The 23,235-nt window shown below is 41.4% G+C and overlaps 1 protein-coding gene across 7 annotated transcripts in view; it reads right to left on the reverse strand.

Moving 5' to 3' along the window:
• The window catches only part of IL13RA2 (interleukin 13 receptor subunit alpha 2), a 47,730-nt gene that overhangs the window by 3,738 nt on the left and 20,757 nt on the right, over window positions 1-23,235 (reverse strand). For 2 of the 7 annotated variants that reach the window (XM_058713187.1, XM_058713181.1), the window contains exons 2-9: window positions 17,690-17,821; window positions 14,261-14,384; window positions 11,113-11,264; window positions 9,938-10,091; window positions 9,304-9,424; window positions 5,705-5,889; window positions 4,646-4,791; window positions 2,552-2,696 (exon numbers count right to left, since the gene is read on the reverse strand). In XM_058713187.1, the coding sequence (XP_058569170.1) occupies window positions 2,552-2,696; window positions 4,646-4,791; window positions 5,705-5,889; window positions 9,304-9,424; window positions 9,938-10,091; window positions 11,113-11,264; window positions 14,261-14,351 (994 nt within the window). In that variant the 5' untranslated portion in view covers window positions 14,352-14,384; window positions 17,690-17,821. Of the gene's footprint in view, window positions 1-2,551; window positions 2,697-4,645; window positions 4,792-5,704; window positions 5,890-9,303; window positions 9,425-9,937; window positions 10,092-11,112; window positions 11,265-14,260; window positions 14,385-14,674; window positions 14,741-15,436; window positions 15,505-17,689; window positions 17,822-20,160; window positions 20,180-23,235 lie in introns of those variants that run through there. The other 5 variants (XM_058713186.1, XM_058713182.1, XM_058713185.1 and 2 more) reach the window with 4 other exon arrangements.

Consider the following 23,235-nt stretch of genomic DNA (forward strand, 5'->3'; position numbering starts at 1 on the left):
AGAAGGGGTCCCAGTCCATAAGGGGCCGTTTGTCACCTCAACCTTCATTGTCTCACTATGATGATAAAGCTCTTTGTTTTCTTATGCTGGATCTTGTGAGGGCTGCATCTTTTGCACTCTCCTCTGGGATATCTCTTGTGTCTGTGGTTAAGCCTAGAGAAACGTACTGGTTTGAGTCACTATTCAGATTAATAGGTCCTACTTATCAATGGCCAGACAATGGATCTTTTGAATCGGACTCCTAGATTGACAATTTTTTTTTTTTTTTTTTTGTTAGAGACCAGTCGTCCTATTGATATCTGTGGAAAAACTAAACTAAAAATGGGACACAAGGGAATATAATGGCTAGCCTTAGGGACTCCCTTAACGAGATGAAGGAACATAAATCAAAACAAACATTAAAGTCAACATCCAGTGTAAATTCCCCTTTGCAAAATCCAGCTCCGTCTGCCTATCTTAGCTTCGCTTTTCCTATAACATTTACAGAGAGCACTCTGGCCTGATCTTCAGTCCCAGGGTATACAGGTTACCTGTATAAATGCTGAAAGCTAGGAAGTGATTTTAGCAGAAGCACCCAAGAAGGGTGGTGGGGCTCACTTGGCTATCCCTTATAACTCCTCCTACTTTCCAGGGCTTCAGGTATTCCTATACGATGTCCTTTTCAGGTATATCCCGGACCCCCGCCACAAAGAATTCATGTCCCATGAACAGAAGCACATCTTTGAAATTATAAAGCCTCTTCACCTCCACTTTATGAGGATCATACCATTTTAGAGAGGAGCTGGAAAGATTCGTGGCCATTCACCCTCCCACTCACGAGGACCTTATTAGATCCCAAGGGGTGCTCTTCCTACCCATAGGTATCTTGCAGTTAAAAGACAAATCACATGGCTCCCTGAGAAAACCACACCCCTCACCCCAGAGGAAATAGATGGCGAGAATTTCTCTTAGGCCTTCCCACAAATGATCAGCTGAAGGCCAATGTTCAGGGGCTGACAGAAGCCACAGGAGAGGCTTCTCCCCACTGCCACCTGGCAACAAAGGTGAATCGGTCCAAGGTTAAACTGTACACTCAGAAAGAAGGCCTTTGCTTAAAAGTTTTATACAGACTTTACAAAGGCCCTATGCAACTTCTTCAACATCAACTCAAATGCCCTTACATCTATCCTTGAAGAAGGGTTCCCGTATGGACCCCTCCCAGAGTTGATGAGCCTTCAATATTGCAGTTAAGATTGTATGGAATATACATTAAAGGATGTATTATTTTGAGGATGCGACTAAAAACTCACCATACCCACTTTAAACTATGCATTGACTAAGGATAAGATATAATTCAGGACATGATTTTCTCAATGTCAGTTCCACGGTCTCCAGATTTCTTATGCCAGTGACAAAAATGAGTAACGGGACCCGTATGTGTTCTTTCTGATTCCACACATCTCTCGGTTAATTGAGTTCTCCCTTTTTACCTGTTTTCTCTTCATAGCCCTTAGTAATTATATGATACAGTTGGCTTCTTCATTGCTTACCTCTGGTCAATATGAGAACAAAATATCAATTCTGTAAGGACAGGGATTTTGACTGCTATATGTCAAAAACCTGAAAAAGTCTGACACATATTAGGTGCTTTATAAAGATGTGATGAATGAAAGAGAACAATGATATCAATATGATAGGGAAGATAATAGTCTAACAGGGACTCTATTATAATGGCACAATATAAAAAGATGAATGACTGATAGATGCCAGTATCTGTCTGTATCTACATCTATATATGTATTTACATATCTATATATCTGAAAGAGCAATGCTGAGTTAATTTCCTTCACCTTTCGACAATTATTAGTAAGTTCTGTTGATAAAGCTAGTATACTGTAAAACACAATAACATCTTGCGCCAGTCTCAAGGCTTTTTAGCTTATATTGTTATTTAATTTGAATATGTCTTTTTTATCATAAGTCACTTTAAGTCAGAAGTGGAAGCAAATGACATATGCTTTTACTAATGATGACATATTAATCGGAAAAATACTCATCAGGCACTAGACACTCAAAAACAAGTGTACTCTTGATTTCCACTCAGGTCACGATCTCATAGTTCGTGAGTTCGAGCCCCTCGTCGGGCTCTGCGCTGACAGCTCGGAGCCTGGAGCCTGCTTTGGATTCTGTGTCTCCCTCTCTCTCTCTGCCCCTCCCCTGCTCACACTCTGTTTCTCTCTCTCTCAAAAATAAATAAATATTAATTTTTTTAAAAAAAAAATAGGCTTCCCTCAGAAGGAACTAGTATATTTTTTTTTTTAGTGACGGTCAGAAACACAAGAATATTGCTGAGAGAGCTATGACAAGATTCTTAAACTAGTTTACTCCTAGTTAAAACTGAATATGAGATTTTTCCATAAGCCTATGTTTGAGGTGCTTGCTCGTTTATCTTCTCTGTTTATAGACTATATGCAAGAGCATTTTGATTTCCACGATTACAAAATAGACCATAAGCAAATTAACTCGCTAGCAAAGAGCTACAGCCATGTAGTCACTGCTCTTATTCTCCTACCTTTCCAGCACTGTTCGTCACTCCACTCACTCCAGATTCCATCATCCGAACAATAGATGTTCACTTTGCTTCTTACCAAAAAGCATAATTGTTGGCTTTCATTTGATATTCTTGCAATGCGTATCTCATTTTCGACGGTGGTAGTCTGAAAGCCAAGTAAAAATAAGATGCCATCATTGGATCTGATTGCCGCTAGATAGATCCCATTCGATCTGTCTCTTTCATCGTGGATTTTGTTATGTAAAACATACGCGTCAAATGACTGGAAGGGTATATACCAAAATCTTAACACTGATTATCTCTCCCTATGGTGGTTTTTTTTTTCTTTTTTCATTTTCCCCCCTTCCTTACCTCTAATTTAAACTTTTTCTACAGGAATAATGAATCACCTGTAGTGAAGGGCATGTGTGACAGGGCAAAATGCCTAGATAGCATTGGTGTTTCTGAGAGCCAGTATTCAGATTCGTGTCAAGTTTCACAGGTTCCATCAACTGGAAAATGCTACACACACTGAGTTAGCAAAAAGAGAGTCCATCATGTGAATGTTATCTCCATGGAAACTACAGAGTTCATACACATCAAGTTTTCTTTCCCCCTCCTTACTCTTATTTTGGTTAACTGCCATACAACGTGTGTGACAGAGCTCAGGGCTTCACGTGAAATTACTTCTTCCGATATGAGAATACACATGGCTGGACGATCTCAAAGGAAGAAACAAATCGCTGAGGAAATTACTCCCATTTCGGCATTTCAAAGGGCTCAACAGTGTTCCTCATCCAACATAAGAGCTTGTTTTTGTTGTAACTTTTCTTGGGAACCCGGCATCATGTAGTCGACCGGGAAGAGCTGCGTGATTTGATTTTAAGTCAGTCCACTTCCTTGGGACACATAAATCAATTCATCTGTATATGCAACGAACTGATTAGAACTAATGACTCCCTTTCGGTCTCCACCACTCTCTGAGTTGGAAACCAATGAATAAAATTAACATGACAACGTGGGGCTGAAGACAGCATCACCTCGTTGGTGCCGGGGGTAATTGGTCTTGCAACCATTGCCTGTTTTCCCAGTTAGCCCCTCTTCTGCACAGCAAGCAATTCAGACAGCCGTGCCGGGGTCTACTTCTGACCTGATGCTTGTTCCTCAAGAAGTGGTTTTTATGTGCGTGTTTTTTTGTTTTGTTTTCATTTCACCTAAGGCCTTCTCATAACCCACCCCACAACTACCTTCGGCAATTTTGATTTATTGGCACGATATTGCAAACAAGTGACTCGATTATCTCTGAAACCCGAATAGAGCTTTAAAATTGGTATGACTTATAGAGAAAGACAGATACCATATGTTTTCACTCTTAGGTGGATCCTGAGAAACTTAACAGAAACCCATGGGGGAGGGGAAGGAAAAAAAAAAAAGAGAGAGGTTAGGGTGGGAGAGAGCCAAAGCATCAGAGACTCTTAAAAACTGAGAACAAACTGAAGGTTGATGGGGGGTGGGAGGGAGGGGAGGGTGGGTGATGGGTACTGAGGAGGGCACCTGTTGGGATGAGCCCTGGGTGTTGTATGGAAACCAATTTGACAATAAATTTCATATATTGAAAAAATAAATAAATAAAATAAAATTGGTATGACCGATCATGCTTTCAGACTGCAAGCAAGCATCTTTCTTTTGTCTGCCAAATTATACAGTTTTCTGAAAATCAAGACACATGTCATATTCTATTCCTCGTGTGGCTAGCAACCTCCTATGTGAACCTCCTATGGGTTCACATGTTTGCTGTTTTGTGCAAAGGGCTACGCTGATAAAAATAAAATCCAAAAAATAAAGGGCAGGGTGACCGCGTGGCTCAGTCAGTTAAGCGTCCGACTCTTGCTTTCAGCTCAGGTCATGATCTCACAGTTGTGAATGAGCCCTGAGATGGGCTCTGCACTGGGTGGGGGGTGGAGGGGGGGGGTGGAGCCTGCTTAGGATTCTCTCTCTCCTTCTCCTTCTGCCCCTCCCCAACTTGTGCTCTCGCTCCCTCTAAATAAATAAATAAGTAAATAAGCAAATAAAGGCTATGTTTCTGATTTTCACAAATAAACGCAATGTTCATACCACCCAAGTTGTATCATCTTCGGTGAATTCAATTTCATAAATAAAGCATTTGGCCGGAATGGGCCCTTGAGGCATGCTCCATTTCAGGTTCACTTCCTCTGAGTTCTTCACAGTAAGACTAAGGTAGTCTGGTGGCAAAGGTTTAACTGAAAAGCAAAAGGAAACCGTTTCAACACGGAGGTTACTAAGTTGAGCGGTCGCTCTTATCAAAAGCTAGGGACACCTAGTGACGGAAGCCTCTAAGATAAATCAAGTGGCTCAAGACTAATCTCTATAATGTGAATTCATATCAAACCTGCTTGCCAACCAAGACCAATTTATTGAGAAACGTGGCTATTTTGGAAACTAATTTTTTGATAAGTCGCATATTGCCAAATATTAAAGCCCAAGAGAAAAGTTAGACGATCCAAAGCGTTACAGTCATTTTTTCCATTTGGTAGCATTAGAAACAACCACCACAACCATTACTGCTACCGTTTTCATTAATTGCTAGCTCTTATTTAGAGCGTATGATGTGTCAGTCACCGAACCAGGGGTAAACTCACTCATGTCTCACAATAAACCTATGAAGTGTCCTCTATTAGCCTCATTTTACTGATAAGGAGATTGAAACAGATGCTAAAAGTAACTTGCCCAAAGTCATACAGCTAGAAAGTGGTAAATCCAAGATTCATAGCCAGGCATGACTAACTCTAGAACCTGTCATTCTCATAACTGTCAGAACTAGGAATTCAGACTCAGAATATACAACTATTCGCCTACTGACGTGTGAAATCCTCCATCATTAACACTAGACAAAAATACTGTACAGGAGACCGACTTTTGGAAGCCGGGGAATACACTAAATTTGAAATAAAAATTCTAAAAAAATTATTCTTCATTCAATTCCTTATCCCTGTACTTCTATATTTCATAAGAGGTTCTTCATAGGCTCGATTGGCCCTCCTTTTTCTGGCTTTGCATTTCCTTAAGATTCTCTATATCTCTGTCTCCATCTTTTCTCTGCCATGTGGTTGTAAATGGACCAAGCTAGAAACATTTTAAAGTTGTTTAGCTCACCTATATTTTGAAGCTGAAAAATAAAATAGCTGGGTCTGATAGAATGAGAGTCTGATGATCCATTAACACAGATGTAGAAATCTTTATAGTCTGATGCCTCCAAATGGGGAAACCTGCATCCAATATTTTGTCCATCAACCTTGATGTAATCAGGACACTGTGTGGCATGGTCCAAGCCGTCATACCTGTAAAAGAAGTATTGCTGAGAACTGTGTTTTCCAGTATCTTGCAGTATTGTGGTATTCAATTTTCAATTATCTTAAGATACCAAGCGAATAAAAAAGTCATGTAATGACATGCCTATTGATTGAGCACCAACTCTATGACAAATCCTATGTCATATGCTAGGGATGCAATAGTAAGGAAAGCAGGCATAGTCCATAATTTCGCAGAGATTACAATCTGGTGGGGGTTTGAACAAAATCTCAAAGATAAGGCAAGGATTCTTACTCATGCACTTAGGTTATGTTGACTTGCCCATGGGATTTGCGAATCAAAGAGTAAGATTTCTATTTTAAAAACCTGGAGTTTACATACATAATTCTGGACGATACTGCCTTTTTTATATTGTACCGGAGAACTTATATTAGAAGAAAGCAGATTTAAAAGCAGACTTACAAAATACTGTTATATTTAACAAAATGAATGAAATTCCTTTGAGGAGACAATGCACATCAAGAGATAAACCTCAGAAAAGTCAACAGAGGGGTCAAAATGAAAAAGAAGAGGGGCGCCTGGGTGGCTCAGTCGGTTAAGCATCCGACTTCAGTTCAGGTCATGATCTCATGGTTCGTGAGTTTGAGCCCCGCCTCTGCACTTTCAGGGCAGAGCCTGGAGCCTGCTTCACATTGTGTCTCTCTCTCTCTGCCCCTCCTCTACTTAAGCCTTCTCTCAAAAATAAATAAATAAATATGTTTACAAATGTTTTTAATCACAAAAAGAGAAAGAAGAGCTGTCTGGCAAGTAAATATCTAATTTCCCATCCTCTCAGCCAAGAAATGTTGCCGTATCATTGAAAGTTAACCTCTTTCCAGTAATAAGGCTAACAGGAATTAGGGAGGATTTCCCTACTGATTTTCAAAGCAACAAATGCCTGGTTTATTTTCCTAAAGAACAGCTTGCAACGCAAAATGTGACATCTGTAAAAGCAGTCAAAATCCCTTTTGAAATTAAGTCAATCTAGCAGTTGATAAGGTGCTGATTTCAAATATCCAGACTCTACTGAATTCACTTTATGCCAAGTATTTAGTATGTTGCTATTGTTTGTTTGTTACCCCAAGTTGTTACTTATTTTCATGGTGGGGGAGAACGTTTTATGATAGTGAAAATATACTTTATTTTTTAATACAATAGCTGATAGCGATATACTGGCTGTAGAGAAAGAAAAGAAAATACGAGCATTCTATAATAAGCTTAAACTTGCCTTTTCAAGTAGCCAAGTATTTACTTTGCACAGAACTAACTACTTGATTAGTTCACCTGATTAGAGTTTGGGAGACTTGAGTTCTAGGCTTGACTTGACCCAGATTTATGTTGTGCCAGTGGGAAGCCTGCTGGTACCCTTATTTTCCAGTTTCTAAGATGTCAGTATTTCTCCCTCACTAGTAAAATGAGGATAATGTGGAAGAGGGTAGGGACTTTGCTTATTCACACTTTCAGCCTTTTTATCTAGAACAATGCGGGCATTTAATAACTTCTTTATATTTGTGAATTAATGAAAAAATAAATTAGAACATAGAAATTGACCCCTCTGATTCCAGATGAAAAAACTGAGACCCCCAAAAAAGGAAGACTGCTTGCCCAAGACCACTAAGTTAAATGATGCCAGAGCAGGGATTAGAACCCAGTTCTCAGGATGCTTAATAGCTTCTACCTATCACTTATATATTATCATTTTTCTAAAGAAAAAAGCCAATATAACTTGGGCCTGAAACTCACAGAGTTACACTTTGTCTTCTCTTGCTTTTTACTGTTATTTAATACATGCATAAATTCCAATACATACTTATCAGTGTACGAATACTCTCATCATTTGTTTCATTCATTTAATGAATATTTTGTGATAATCTACTATGGGCCATAGCACAGCTGAGACAGTTAAGAGAAATGTAAGAAACAGTTCCTGCCCACCAATCTCTTAAAAATTTAAGGGAGCAGGGGCGCCTGGATGGCTCTGTCGGTAAAGCACCTGACTTCAGCTCAGGTCATGGTCTCATGGTTTGTGAGATCAAGCCCTGCATCAGGCTCTGTGCTGACAGCTCAGAGCCTGGAGCCTGCTTCCAATTCTGTGTCCCTCTCTCACTCACCCCTCCCCTGCTCGTGCTCTCTCTCTCTCTCTCTCAAACATAAATAAAACATTAAAAAAGTATTTTTTCATTTAAGGGAGGAGACAAAGCGCACAATACGTGACAAAAATTTAAATGCCATCCAGACAAGTAATTGAGAGCTATGATATGTAATAGCTCAGAGAAAAACTGAACAGAAGTTGATATGATCAATAAAGGGTTAATGAAATTGAATACCAGATGGGCTTTGAAAGACAGATGAGAGTTGGTGAGAAAGCCAGAGGGCATTCCAGATAGCAATGCACACAGAGGCATAAAAGATCATAACACGGGTGAGAAAAAAAAAATGTAGAGATGAGTCTAAATGGGGTGGAACATTCACACTGGTGACAGGAAAAGGTCATGTTGGAAAAGCAGTGATACAGAGAGGCAGAAATTTGAACGCCACCTTAGATTTTTATCCGGGAGGTAATGAGTAGCCACTCGAAGTTTTGGAGCAAAAGAGTGGCATATGAAAATAGGAAGATAGGAAGATAAATCTGGCTACAGCATGCAGAACGAATAGGACAGGAAGAGATGTGCGACCTTAAAAAGGAGTGTCAGAACGCAGGGTTCAATGTTACCGTGAAACAATGAAGCAATGGTGGAGATGGGAGATTCAAGATGGCTGTAAGTTTCCAAGCCTCAGTGGTCATTAAAAAAGAGAAGTCAGAAAAAGGATCCAGTTGTAACAGGTGCCTGCTTTTTAAAAGGCGCGAGTATAGAATATGCCGAAAGTTTTGAGGCTATAATCGTATGTATCTGAAGAACACAAAATTTAATCCGGCACAGGAACAACGTTGGAATCTTTCTATCACCCAGAGAGTGCCTTTCCAGTAGCTACAGCCTAAACCTACTTCTTCCCGTCGAAAACTCCAAATAGTTGTAAACAACCTTCATCGTAAATGCAACTCTGAAGAATACTGTATTTCATTTAATGAAAATACTACTCATACAGCAGATTCGGTTTTTTTGTTTATTTTTTTGTTTTTTAATTTTTTGTTTTTCAACGTTTTTTTATTTATCTTTGGGACAGAGAGAGAGAGACAGAGCATGAATGGGGGAGGGGCAGAGAGAGAGGGAGACACAGAATCGGAAACAGGCTCCAGGCTCCGAGCCATCGGCCCAGAGCCCGACGCGGGGCTCGAACCCACGGACCGCGAGATCGTGACCTGGCTGAAGTCGGACGCTCAACCGACTGCGCCACCCAGGCGCCCCAGATTCGTTTTTATAGATATTTTCTTAATATGGGATTCTTATTATAAAAATACTTACCAGTAAAACAATTGATAACTGATATGAAAATGGACACCCATACCAGGTTTCCAGGAGCAGAGTAAATATTGCCAGTTGTAATACACACAATCCATTTCCTGAATCTTGGTTTCCTGACTTCCTAAGGAATGAATGAACTGTCAATGCTTGAAAGGCACCGTGATGACTCATTTGGGAAGTCACTATGCAATTTTAATTCATTTCTTTTGACCCCTCCTTTTCATTTAGCAGTCAACATAATCAGAACTATACCAAAAGGAAGTTGTTAGAAATCACTTCATTGTAAGTGGGGCAGGCAAAATCAAAACCCTTTGAGGGCTCATTTAATGATACTAGCGTAAGCATATGCAAAAGTACTAAATGAATATTTCTATGATGCTCTGAGCAGTTGAGTAAACACTCACATGCATATTTACTAATATGACTCCCAAACGGGGAACTATATTAACCTAACAAGATGGGTTTGCTGATTTAAAGGATTCAAAAAGGCCAGTCACCCACTCCTAAAAAGAATTCTATTTGTTGCCACACATTCACTTCTACATAGAGTCTGATATATAAGAGTTAAGGGGCCCTAGTTCCCATATGGATTGTTCTGGCAGTATTCAATATGAAAGGAGAGCTTTGTTTTAACCTTGTGGTGATTTCCAGTAAGTAGCTTCTGACCATAAACTTTGAACTTCTGATCCATTTGTGCAGTGCGGGGGCAGAAGCGTGTGTATCTTTGCTTCAACGCCTTTGTTAAGATCAAACCCGTCGTTGTAATGTAGATTCTTGGTAATGATGGTCTGTTTGATAAGAAGATGAGACAAAGTCAAGCTTATAAGCAGAGACAGCATCGTGAGCCACATTATTACAGCTAAGAAGTCACGTTGGGGGGGGGGGTTCTGAGTGTCTAAGAAATTCCTCATGATTATCTGATACAAAGCCCTAGATACAATCCTGGCAGAGCTCATTTGTGCATATTATATCATGCGGTGAGATCATTTGAATCTTAATATATTATTCAAAATAACCCCCAAAAATTCTGAAAAAGAGACTCTATGGCAGGAACCTGACCTATGATGAAGTTGAAATCAAGAGAATTTTCAGATACCATAAGCATATTACATGACAGATGACTTATCACATTTCAAATATCACATGAACACTTCGGGAATCATATACAGTGAAATCTGGGAGGCAACTGGACTGCAATCATGTCATTTATCCTTGTGTTCCCGATACGTAGCCAAGTGCGTGGTACAAAAGGATCCTCCATAAATGTTTGATTTGAATGGTCTCTTGAAACTGCCTAGCTGAATTAGGAAGGTAACGGTATGCTTCGCAAAACAAAACTCTTTGAGCATGCTTGACTATGTAGTTAATAAGTCAATAAATGTTCACTGAACACTTACTATAATATATGCAAAGGACTGTGCTGTGTTCTATGGGGCCAGTACAAAGATAAATGAGGCTTAATTTTTACAAAGAGAAAGCTCACAGTCCAGTAGCATACGTAAGACCCATATAGAAGCATATAAGTAACTGGAAAATACAATAAAATGTGTATTATTCAAGTCCATATTCCATGGGTGGGACCACGTATTTTGTTTCCCCCGGGCTTCTAATGGTAGTCTTAATACCGGGGAGGATGCAAATAGATGTGGCAGGACTCAGGAGATAGCAGCGGGCACGGCACCTTCTTATTTCCTAATAATAGCTACGGATACACAGGAATTAGAATGGACAGGGACATTAAAAATCACAAGAAAGCTCCTAATAATCGCGCTGCTATTGCAAGATATCGCAAGTGTGTGCTTTACTTACCTTCCAGTCTTCACTATCGATGTTTCGGTATTTTAATTCATATTCTATTGTGCATTCCTCAAACTTATCCAGAGACAGTGGAGGTTGCCATTGCAAACAGAGATAACCTAAGTATCCTGGGTCTACTATCTCAAAATCCTGAGGAGGATTAACTGAAAGAAAATCCATAAAACATTTTTACTTTTTTGTCCTGTCTCTTACGGCAACAATTGCTAAGTCTAGATTACTTCCCTATGTCCATCAGCTGGTGAATGGAGAACTAAACTGTAGTACATCGATACAATGGAATATCATCAGCCGTAAGGAAGAGTGAGGTAGTGATACAAGCTACAGCATGCAAGAACCTCAGAAACATTAAGCTAAATGAAAGACGCCAGTCACAAAAGATCACATGAGACCAATTTACATGAAATACCCAGAATAGGCAAATCCATTGAGACAAAAGTCAATTCGTGGTTGCCAGGGGCTGGAGGAAGGGAAGAATAACAGATGACTGCTGATTAAAGATTTGATTTTTTTTTTTTTTTTTGGAGAAATAGAAATATTCTGGAACTGAGGAGTTGGGGCTGTTACACAACTCTGTGGATATGCTGCAGACCGCTGAACGGTACACTTTAAAAATTTTTTTTTAATGTTTATCTTTATTTTTGAGACAGAGAGAGACAGAGCATGAGCGGGGGAGAGACAGAGAGAGAGGGAGACACAGAATCAGAAGCAGGCTCCAGGCTCTGAGCTGTCAGTGCAGAGCCCGACGCGGGGCTCGAACTCATGAAGCAGCGAGTTCACGACCCGAGCGGAAGTCGGATGCTCAACCGACTGAGCCACCCAGGCGCCCCTGAACAGTACTCTTTAAAAGGCTGGGTTTTATGTTATGTAAATCATATCGATAAAGCTGTTAAAAAGTCTAGATTACTGCTATATGCAAACATGACTTTGCCTAGCGCGGTACTAAGTTTTCAGAGATACAAGAAATTCCACATGGAGTTATCTCTGTGGTTATGTAGACCAGAATTTGCCCTAGGATGGGAGCACTTGATTATGTAAACCTAATAGCAAGAGCCAATCAGTATTAATTCTGTGTTTATTATATACATATAACATCCTGGCAAAAGGGATAGAAAATGTAAAATATGACTACTATGGCTAAATGCCTGAAGAATTATTAACAAGCAGATCTTGTTGTTCAATTCTGGTTAACTGAACCCTCTCCCTAACTAAAGTTCAGAGCTATTCCTAGAGTATGGCCAACCAGGGCCATTCTCTGGACGGACTTAAGAAAAACTGTCAGGCAGCTGAGCAGAGTGGCATTAGGAAAAAGCCCGTTTTATTTGGGGGTGGGGGAGGTAAGGAACAGTGCAAGGCAATAGCTCCTCCATCTAGTGATTTAAAAAAAAAAGCTTTTTAGCGTTTATTCATTTTTGAGAGACAGAGACAGAGCGCCGGTGGGGAAGGGGCAGAGAGAGAGGGAGACAGAATCCGAAGCAGGCTCCAGGTTCCAAGTTCCAAGCTGTCAGCACAGAGCCAGACATGGGGCTCGAACTCACGAACCGTCAGATCATGACCTGAGCCGAAGCCTGACGCTTAACTGACTGAGCCACCCAGGCCATCTGGTGACTTAAAAAGCAAACAAACAGGGGCGCCTGGATTCTGCGTTTCCCTCTCTCTGTCGCCCCCTCCCCCGCTCACGCTCTCTCTCTCTCTCTCTCTCTCTCTCTCAAAAATAAATAAACATTAAAAAAAATTTTAAGGGGCGCCTGGGTGGCTCAGTCCGTTGAGCGTCAGACTTCGGCTCAGGTCATGATCTCACCGTCCGTGAGTTCGGGTCCCGCATCGGGCTCTGTGCTGACATCTCGGAGCCCGGAGACTTTTTCGGATTCGGTGTCTCCCTCTCTCTCTGCTCCTCCCCCACTCACGCTCTGTCTCTCTCTGTCTCTCAAACATGAATAAATGTAAAAAAAAATGTTTTTTTTAAATTTTTTTTTCAACGTTTTTTATTTATTTTTGGGACAGAGAGAGACAGAGCATGAACGGGGGAGGGGCAGAGAGAGAGGGAGACACAGAATCGGAAACAGGCTCCAGGCTCCGAGCCATCGGCCCAGAGCCCGACGCAGGGCTCGAACTCACGGACCGCGAGATCGTGACCTGGCTGAAGTCGGACGCTTAACCGACTGCGCCACCCAGGCGCCCCTGTTTTTTTTTTAATTTAAAAGATAAAAAGCAAACAAACAATAGTACCACCCTCATGTTGCCTTTCTGCTAATAAATTCATTTCGGCCCATTTATTTTAATGCTGGATTTCTTAATACTTATTGAGGTGAAGAACCCACAAAAAAAAAACTGTGGCACAAATTATACTTCGATATTGGGACGCCCGTGTACCAATAAAGGAGGTCTTCTACTGAGGTTGAAATGACAATCCCACTGCTTCAACTCTTACGGGTAGAAATCTTTGTGAAATACATTGTTCTGATTACCTTCTGCAATAAGAAAAATTCAGTAGACATGATTTAGCAATTCTGTGGTCATTTTTAACTCTTACTTGAATCTCTGTATATTTTTCGTATGTATCTAATTGCCTTAAGAGTTAAGGATAGCAAAGAAAGTTTTCCAGTTAGCTGAGTAACAGGCAATGAGGCGTCACATAAGCAACTTATTTATTAGAAGACTATACAAAAAGGTATGGAAAGTGTCTTTTAGCTTGGCTTTCACTCTGCAAAGTGTTCCTTATCATTAGTTACCTCATATGTGAGGCTGGCTAGCGGGAACATCTTTTGTGTATGGACTTCCTGAAATATTTCCAGTAACAATCCATCTACTTATTACGCATTTTAACAGGGTAGGTTGAAAAGACGGTTAAGGGGCGCCTGGGTGGCTCAGTCGGTTGAGCATCCGACTTCCGCTCGGGTCACGATCTCGCGGTCCGTGAGTTCGAGCCCCGCGTCGGGCTCTGGGCCGATGGCTCGGAGCCTGGAGCCTGCTTCCGGTTCTGTGTCTCCCTCTCTCTCTGCCCCTCCCCCGTTCGTACTCTGTCTCTCTGTGTCTCAAAAATAAATAAACATTAAAAAAAAATTTTTTTTTAAAAGAAAAAAAAAAAAAAGAAAAGACAGTTAATACCCCAAATTTTAAAACTACTCCGTTGTTGCGTTACCTTTTATTTCAGCATTTGAAGACACAGAACTAAATGCTGTGCAAATGAGTAGGCTATAGAAGCATAGGACATCCAAGTGAACGAAAGCCATTTCTCCAAGAGTCAATACCTTGAAATAGGCACTCTGAGAAGGAAAAATACAACATTTTAACTTTGTCTTACTTCAAACAACCAAATGACTCAATGTAATTAAAAATGCATTCGGAAACTCCTGTGCGCTTTCTTCCAGGATTTGGAAAAACTGCCCCTTTGAACGTGGAAACCAAAAAAAAAAATCAAGTTTGGAACCGAAAAACTGGAAAGGGAGGATTCCAGTCTCGTTTTTCTACAAGAGCATGAAAAAGGTGAAACAAATGTACCCCAAACCCCCCATATCCCTTCATACCCACCCCACCTAAGGAGACCTTCCCGTACATGGCATGCTAGAGCCAGGATAAGATGACTTCAAACAGCCTTCAGCCTGAAGACTGACTGAGCCAGACCCACCAGAGTGTCACTGGCTCACAGTGGGAATTATGAGATCATCGATCTCCATAGCAATCCTCTCTCCTAGCAACAAAGAAAATACACTGATACATGTACTCTTTTTTGAGATTTAAAAAGTATTTGAAAGTTATCTGACAGCTAAGAAAGCATAGAGACTACACCAAAGACTCGGATACCTCTTTGCTCCATTTCTTCATAAATATTAAATCACTGTCCTCTACTCTTTCCTGGAAACATCTTCACAGTTGCCCCGACCAGAAACCTGGGCATTTTTCTCAACTCCTCCCTCTCCCATATAGCCTCTCCATTATCACTGCCCCTTCCTCGATGAGGATCTTATCGTCAGGATCTCATCATCCAGTCTTTCCTGCCTCCAAACCATTCTCCATACCACGCACAGCAAGAATGACCTCTCTAAAAGGCAAATCTCACTTTTCACCCCTTTCTTAAAACAACACTTCACTGTCATAGAATACAACCTAACAATCTTTACTTTCTTGAAGGATATTGATTGATCAGAATTTAAAGGATTCGTGTCTCCACATACCTACTTGATCAAAAACCACTCTCCTTTCAAAGAAAAATCGCTACTCCCAGCTCTGTACCTGTCCTTGTGTCTATATTCCTGGAACCAACAATTTCACAGGAAGTTAAGGAGTAAAGATCACTATTCCAACATTCCGGGATTACCTTTTTTTTCTCTGGTATAAATTCACCAAGTAGGAGAGACCCTCTCTCCTGTACCACCCTCTTCAACCTACCTGGCCGATCTGTAATGTTCTAATGTTGGTAAGTTTCCATTATTACATCATAGAATCTTGGGACCGAACTATTAAAGCCAGCATGTATATTGGAGACATTAGCCCAGTCACGTTTACATATTGGGAAGTAAAACTCAGACTTGCTCAAGATTACAGAGCAAGTTAGTAGCAGGGCTGAAGTAGGACAGAACTATGATTCCTAATCCAGTGTATTTCCACCCCTCTTATGCTGGATCCCACAAGTTTGACGATCATGAACGCTTTTCCTCTGGGACTCCAGCATTTAAGTCTTCCTTCAATTAGCTAGCGGGGCTGAATCACAACACCATGCTATTTTTTCTAGGTCTCATAAAAGCATAACAGAACAGCATTTCTCTTCCTGGGGTCCAATAAACCTCTCTCTTCAACTCCTCCTTCCCCACGTGCAAACCCTCTGCTGTCCTCTGAAGCACCTGTACGTAGTAGGTAGGTCTGGTCAACAGACCTTCCACAGAGCTGCTCTCATGGATCGAGGTGAACACACTGGTTACTTTTGCATCCAAGGCAGCAATCGGTCTGACAAAGCGAAATCCTTTCATATTACCAATAAGGACTACGACGATCAGACCCTCCCTTAAACTGCTCCCAGAGACGTCTTAAAGTTCTCTCCCCCGAATCAGTCTGTCCTTACATATTTCATAGCCCCGTGTCATGTGAAGTACAAACGGCAAGAGTTAAAAATCCCTCGTTTGGGGGAGCCTGGGTGGCTCAGTCAGTTAAGTGTCCGACTCTCGATTTGGGCTCACGATCTCATGGTTCGTGAGTTCAAGCCTCGCATCAGGCTCTCTGCTGTCAGTGCAGAGCTGGCTTCAGATCCTCTGTCCCTTCTCTCTTTGCCCCTCCCCCCCCCGTAAATAAATAAATAAATACATACATACATAAATAAATAAATAAACGTTTTTTTAAAAAAATCCCTTGCTTCTACCCTTTTTATAGGCTGCCGAAATTTGACTCGGGCTATTAAATAGCACTTCCTAGATCAGCCCAATGCATTTACAGTTACGGTCCCACTCAGACTTTCTCACACAAATGAACATGAAGACAACTCTTTGCTTGGCTTCTGGGTTACAAGATGGCCGCTTGTGTAGTGAGGTACTTTATATACTATGTGGTTACCAGGAAAGACAGGATTTTTCACAAGCGAGGAAGGGACCTGAAGACAAAGGGAAGATGGGAGATGAAAATGCAGACACACAAAGTTTAAAAATCGTTTCTGATATACTCTCCACTCCCAGCCCACAGTTAGCAACCAAGCATCTCGTCTCAACTCGTTGTTTTTTAAAAAGGAGGAAATACCACAGGAGAAAGGTGAATTGTCCAAACTCACACACCTTATTGGTGGCAGAGCTAGGACTGAAAACCAGCTCTCATGAGCCCTTCTCACTGACTCGAAAATAAATTTTCTTTTTATAAGGAGGCTGTCCTACACCTACCCATCTTACCGGAAGCCTCCCTTGAACCTTGGTCAATGTACTCTCACCACCCAAACCATCAACCCACCACACAGTTTTACCATTACACCATTTTTGGCAGAGTAATAATCCAACAAGCTTTCACTGAACACCTTTGTTCTGCCGCATACTATTCCAGGTAAACCTTGTCGAAGATACAAGGCGCAAGTGACATGTCGCAGTATCTATGAGAGCAACAATCCTGCTACGACTTATTCGGCATTCAGAGCATCCCGGGCACCGCCTTGTGCTGAGCATTCTACATACGTTATATCATATAATACTCATAGTCAGCATTGGACGGATGTACTCTTTTCTTTCCCATTTTAAAGACTAGACGCTGAGGCACAGAGAAATTAAACAATTCCCTGCAAGTCACAGAGACCGTACATGGTGAAGCTTGGATCTGAATCCAGTCTAGTACCAAAAGCCCTGGATAATAACCAGTATGCTAGGCGTTTTCCGTTCCTAAGATCAGTGTGGATGGCAGCTTCCTGTTTCTACCCACTCAGTTTCACACATTACTGCCTAAACTATTTCCCACTGAGAATCTCCTTTGGAATGGCACGCCTAAACGATTTCCTGTTTTCAGCCTCACTTCCCATCTCTTCAAAGCCGTGCTTCATACTCCCCTTGTTCTAGGAGCCGGCTGGGATAATCCTGGCATAACTGGAGAAACTCCAGGTACTTACCAATTATCTGGTTTCTCAAGAAATGAGTTATCAGAGGCAATTATCACAGGTCTTCTTTTTTTTCTCTTCTCCACTTTGGAGACATTAATTAGAATCTCTAATACTTCCCTTCCTGTCTTATAATCAAGCACACTGGAAAAAAAAAAAAAAATAGATAGGTGCTCCTGAAATAGCCAGCAGGCCAGAACACAGATTCTACAAGTCACAAGATGGGGGAGGTTATGGGCGGGGCAAAAAGCAACTAAAGCAAAGTCAGAATCACAGCATTGTATGTAAAAGCTGGCAGGACCAATTGATCTTTGGATAAACAAATAGATACATAGCTGAGGAACTCGTTATATTAAAAGGCACAATGGTGTATCAAACTGGGTTTCAGCCCTGCCTCGACCACTGATGTTCTTGGAGGGAAATTATAATTCAGTTTCCATCTATAAAGTGGAGGTGAGGAAGCCAGCCTGGAAGACTTGGGCTGAAGATTAAATGAGACAATGTATGTGACGGTATGCTCTGAGCATGCTCTGTATGCTTCTGAGCACCTGGCTACTAGTCAAAAATTTGAAAATAACTTGTTGCAACCCTACACATTTGCCCCTACTAATTCAGCAAAATTGACCCGTCCACCGTTGGTAAGTAGACACTTATTATTAACCTCCAACTTCCCCCACCCTTGTTCATACGTCAGTTGCGTTTACTGATATGTGTCTTCACAATAATTAATTTCAGGCATTCGCCTCTCTTTTTACAGCTTACAAAGAATGTACTGAATTATTTCAACACCCCTGCAGGTGTATAAGGTTGGTATTAAATATTTACAATCAGTAAAACTGGGGCTTAGAGAAGCGATGTGACGGGCACAAGATCTCACCGGCTGGTACGGGTCTGTGTTGAAAGGCAAGGGAAAAGAAGTAAGGGACAGAAAAATGTGGCAAGGCTGAGAAGGTAGTCACTCGCATAATATGGCTTTGTAGAAAAGTTCCTTTCCTACCTTGGCAAAGAAATACAGAAAGATTATTCCAAAGCATATGAAATGACCGCAGGTCGTCGTTTTGTTTGTCAAGGCAGCAACCACGTTACAGAGACAAATACCTATTGATTAGAAAATAATGAATGGAGTTTGACAATGTCCCTAAGATGACTTCTTAAAAAAAAAAAACAAAAAACGTACAAAAAAGTATGGCTGTGTTATTTATGTTGCCGTCAGACTGAAAAAAATCAGCGTTATAAAACTTGAAACCTTCCATTCACATTATTTAAAGTGTCTAGAGAAACAGCCAGAGAAGTAAGAATAGGGCTGGGAGAAAAAAGAAAATGGCAACATCTCTAGAAAAGTAGAGCTTGAGGAGAGAAAAATGGAAACGTGGAGGGACCAATTTCCTCTCATATCAGTTAATCCGCTGTGTATCCATCCATGGTTTCAGGATGTGACTCAAAAGCACTAGCTTCCTGAATAACGAATCTTGTGTCGAGGAGACTATCCAACATGTACAAAGGTCTATTCATAGCTTCTGGCATATGGCCATGACTCAGCATCATAATCAGCACCTCTGGAACCCGCCAGACCCCGAGGCCTGACAACACGCTGAGATCAATACAAATACACGGCTCGGTAACAGTACAGTCACATAGGAACGAGTGGTGAGTCAAATCTGATTTAGATAATAACTAGCAAATAATCTGTTCTTCAGACAGATTCATCGTTCTTGCCACTCGTCAAGTGTGATTCATTTCCCACAGAAACACACAGAAACGTTAGACACATGCTGAATGACAACAATCACTGTAGACCAAGGAAGGAGAGGTAGGATCTCTCTTCAACAAATATCACTTTAACAACTGGTTCTGTATAACATGACATTGCATATTGATATTTATGAAATATGTTCAATGAATCTTGTAAAACATAGGTCAGTCATCTTACTCCCTCATTTTTCTTTTACATTTTTTTCAATGTTTATTTATTTTTGAGAGAGAGAGAGAGAAAGAGACTGAGCGTGAGTTGGGGGAGGGGCAGAGACAGAGGGAGACGCAGAATCGGAAGCAGGCTCCAGGCTGAGCTGTCAGCACAGAGCCCGACGCGGGGCTCGAACCCACGGACCTTGAGATCATGACCTGAGCCAAAGTCAGACACTTAATCAACGGAGCCACCCAGGGATCCCCCCCACCCCGTTCTTTTTTTAGATGGTTTCCTATAAGACGTCCTGAGTTCATCCAGCTAACAAGTTTCCTAAAGCACTCTCAAAACCAGTGAATTTGGTTTTGAGCTACAACGGCAACTGCCAGGTTCACAGTGTTAATTCATGAAGCAGTTTACATATTTCAGAATTAGTCCCTCATCTGAGCTGATCAGAGCTTTATTAGTTCATAATCCCACCCAACAAACCGCCAATAGGCTTTTGCAACCCTTTAAAAAACCCCCCCACTTCATCCACTTTTTAGAACTGGACAAATTGCTATTATGAAATATACCTTACATGCTATTCAAGTGAAGTCACACTGTAGAGCAATGCAGTTATCTTGAAAGGCACCACTTCTCTGGAACTAGGAAAACAATCTCTTTTGTTCAACACCCTTCTCGTTCCCAGATGCTCCCAAATACGTGTCAGCAAGCAAACACTGTGTACTCAAAACACTCACTTCGCGTAACAATTTCAAAAGTAAATAATAGAGGGTGCCCCACCCCCTCGAATTAAGTAAAAACAGAATACAAAATGTACAATTGTACAATCATAGCAGGTTTTATATGACTTCAAGATTATTCTACCATATGTTCCTTCATGTTCATGAGGCTTCAATTGTAAATACATGAAAATACGATATTATACGATATTAATTATAGAAAAGAATGTTAACGAAAACATATAAATATTTCTATTGTGTATTCATTATTTACCAATTAGTTTTGGAAGCCTACCACATGCCAGGCAATCTTCCAGGCATGAGGGATACAACAGGGAATAAGACAAAAACACCTGCCCTTTTGGAACTAACTTTCTGGTGTGGGAGACAGACGATAAACAGATCGTTATAATTTCTATCAAGAAAAATAAAGCAGGATAATTTGAAAGAGAGTAATGAGGACTCCTTTTATTTTTTTATTTTTTTTAATGTTTATTTATTTTTGAGAGAGAGAGACAGAGTGTGAGCAGGGGAGGGGCAGAGAGAGAGAGGGAGACACAGAATCGGAAGCAGGCTCCAGGCTCCGAGCTGTCAGCGCGGAGCCCGACACGGGGCTCGAACTCACAGACTGTGAGGTCATGACCTGAGCTGAAGTCGGACGCTTAACCGACTGAGCCACCCAGGCGCCCCAGTGAGGACTCCTTTTAAATAGGATGGTCAGGGAATGCCTCTCTGAAAAAGTGGCATGAAGGACTTCCATGAAGTGAGGAAATGAATCAGGTAAAGACACAGGAGAAGAATCTTCCAGGCAGAAGGAATAGCACAATCGAAAGCCCTGAGGTGGGAATCAGCTTCGCAGTTCTAGAAATAGCAAGCCCAGTAGGACAGAAAAGAGAAAAGGTTACATGATCTCATAAAGATAGGCAGTCCATGGTACCGCATTTCCCACTTATTTTAGGAAATGGGGAGGCAGTTGCACAGTCGTGAGCATGGTGACGTGATGTAACTTACATTTTCACAGGCTGCTCTGTACAGAAGGAAGAGGTAGGAGCAATAATGCAGGTTAGAGCTGACGGTGACATGGATCAAGCTGAAAGCAGTGGGGACCCTGATGGGATCTACCGATGGACTGAGTGTAGAGTATCGGAGGACGATGCCTCTATTTTTGTCATGGGCAACGGGATCATTGTTGATGGGGCCTGGGGATGATGGACAAGAGTTCAGCTTTGGATGGTTCAGTTTAAGCTGCCTAACTCAACACCCAAGGGGAGAAGATGAATAGGCGGTTGGACATTTGACTCTGGAAATTCAGGGAAAGACCAGAGCTACAGATATATATTTGACAGTCACCAGTATATAGATAGTATTAAAGCCACATGAACAATTGAAGTCCTCTAGGGTATACTGTAAAGTAGATGAAATAAAGAAAAGAGAACCAAGGCCTGAGATCTGGGACACTCTAATACACAGAGGTCAAACAATGAGGATATACCAACAGGGGAGACTAAGGCGAGGCCAGGGAGGTAAGAGGAAAACCTCTAGAGTTTTTGGTGCCCCAGAAACCATGTAAAGAAAATGGTTCAAGGAGAGAGTGATAGACAATGTCAAAAGCTGCTGACAGGACAAATAAGATGAGGCCTGAGAATGGTCTAATCGATTGGGAAAATGGAAAATAACTGGGGACCCCGATAAAGGAAAAAGTGAAGTATCTGGAGCAAATCTCAGATTAAAGTGGGTTCACAAAAGGATAGATGGGCAAATGGAAACCATGAGTATAGATAACTCTGCTGAGGAGTTCGCTATAAAGGGACACAGGTGCTCCATTTTTTTTCCCCCAAATTTTTACTTAAATTCAAGGTAGCTAACATATAATGTAATATTGGGTTTCAGGAGACTGTAGTGATTCGTCACTTACCTAGGACACCCAGTGCTCATCCCAACAAGTACCCTCCTTAATGCCCATCCCCCATCTAGCCCATCCCCCCACCCACCTCCCCTCCATCAACCCTCAGTTTGTTCTCTATAGTTAAGAGTCTCTTATGGTTTGCCTCCCTCTCTGTTTTTATCTTCTTTTATTTTTCCTGCCTTTCATTTTTAAAACGCCGGAACATTCTCTCTTCTTAATACACTTTCATTAGCTCTTCAGCTTCAGAATAATACTTCCCCTGGTCACTTGAAGATTAAACCAGTTTTGGAACCTTGTAAGCTTACTTTTTAAAAGTGCTTATGACAGGGGCAACTGGGTGGCTCAGTTGGTTAAGCTTCAGACTGTGGCTCAGGTCATGATCTCTTGGTCTGTGAGTTTGAGCCCCGGGTCAGACTCTGTGCTGACAGCTCAGAGCCTCGAGCCTGCTTCAGATTCTGTTTTTCCCTCTCTCTCTGCCCCTCTCCCACTCATGCTCTATGTCTCTCTCTCTCTCTCTCTCTCTCTCAAAAATGAAAAAACGTTAAAAAAATTTTTTAACTGCATATGACAAAAAGAGTTATTTTTGTACTTGTATGCAGGCAGAGATTGTTTTCCAGTGGACTTATTGCCCTTCCTAAAAATGAATTTCCTATTTTAAGACAACTGGTTCTTTATAATCATCTGCTTAAAAGCTCTAACTAAATCCACTTCATAATCCTAAGTGATAGATCTACCTACCTACCCACTTTCTCACTGTTTTTTTGTTTTGTTTTGCTTTGCTCTTCATTTTGAGACAGAGAGAGCGTGAGTGGAGGAAGGGCAGAGAGAGAGAATCTCAAGCAGGCTCCACGCTGTCAGTGCCAAGCCGGACACGGGGCTCAAACTCACAAACCATGAGATCATGACTTGAGCCGAAATCAAGAGTCAGACGCTTACCTGACGGACCCACTCAGGCGCCCCTCTCACTGTTTTCGATAGCTGCTTTTGAACCTGGGTTAGACCATGTTTCCTAAGTGACTTTAGA

This window comes from Neofelis nebulosa, chromosome X, assembly GCF_028018385.1.
Source record: "Neofelis nebulosa isolate mNeoNeb1 chromosome X, mNeoNeb1.pri, whole genome shotgun sequence".
Taxonomy (NCBI): domain Eukaryota; kingdom Metazoa; phylum Chordata; class Mammalia; order Carnivora; family Felidae; genus Neofelis; species Neofelis nebulosa.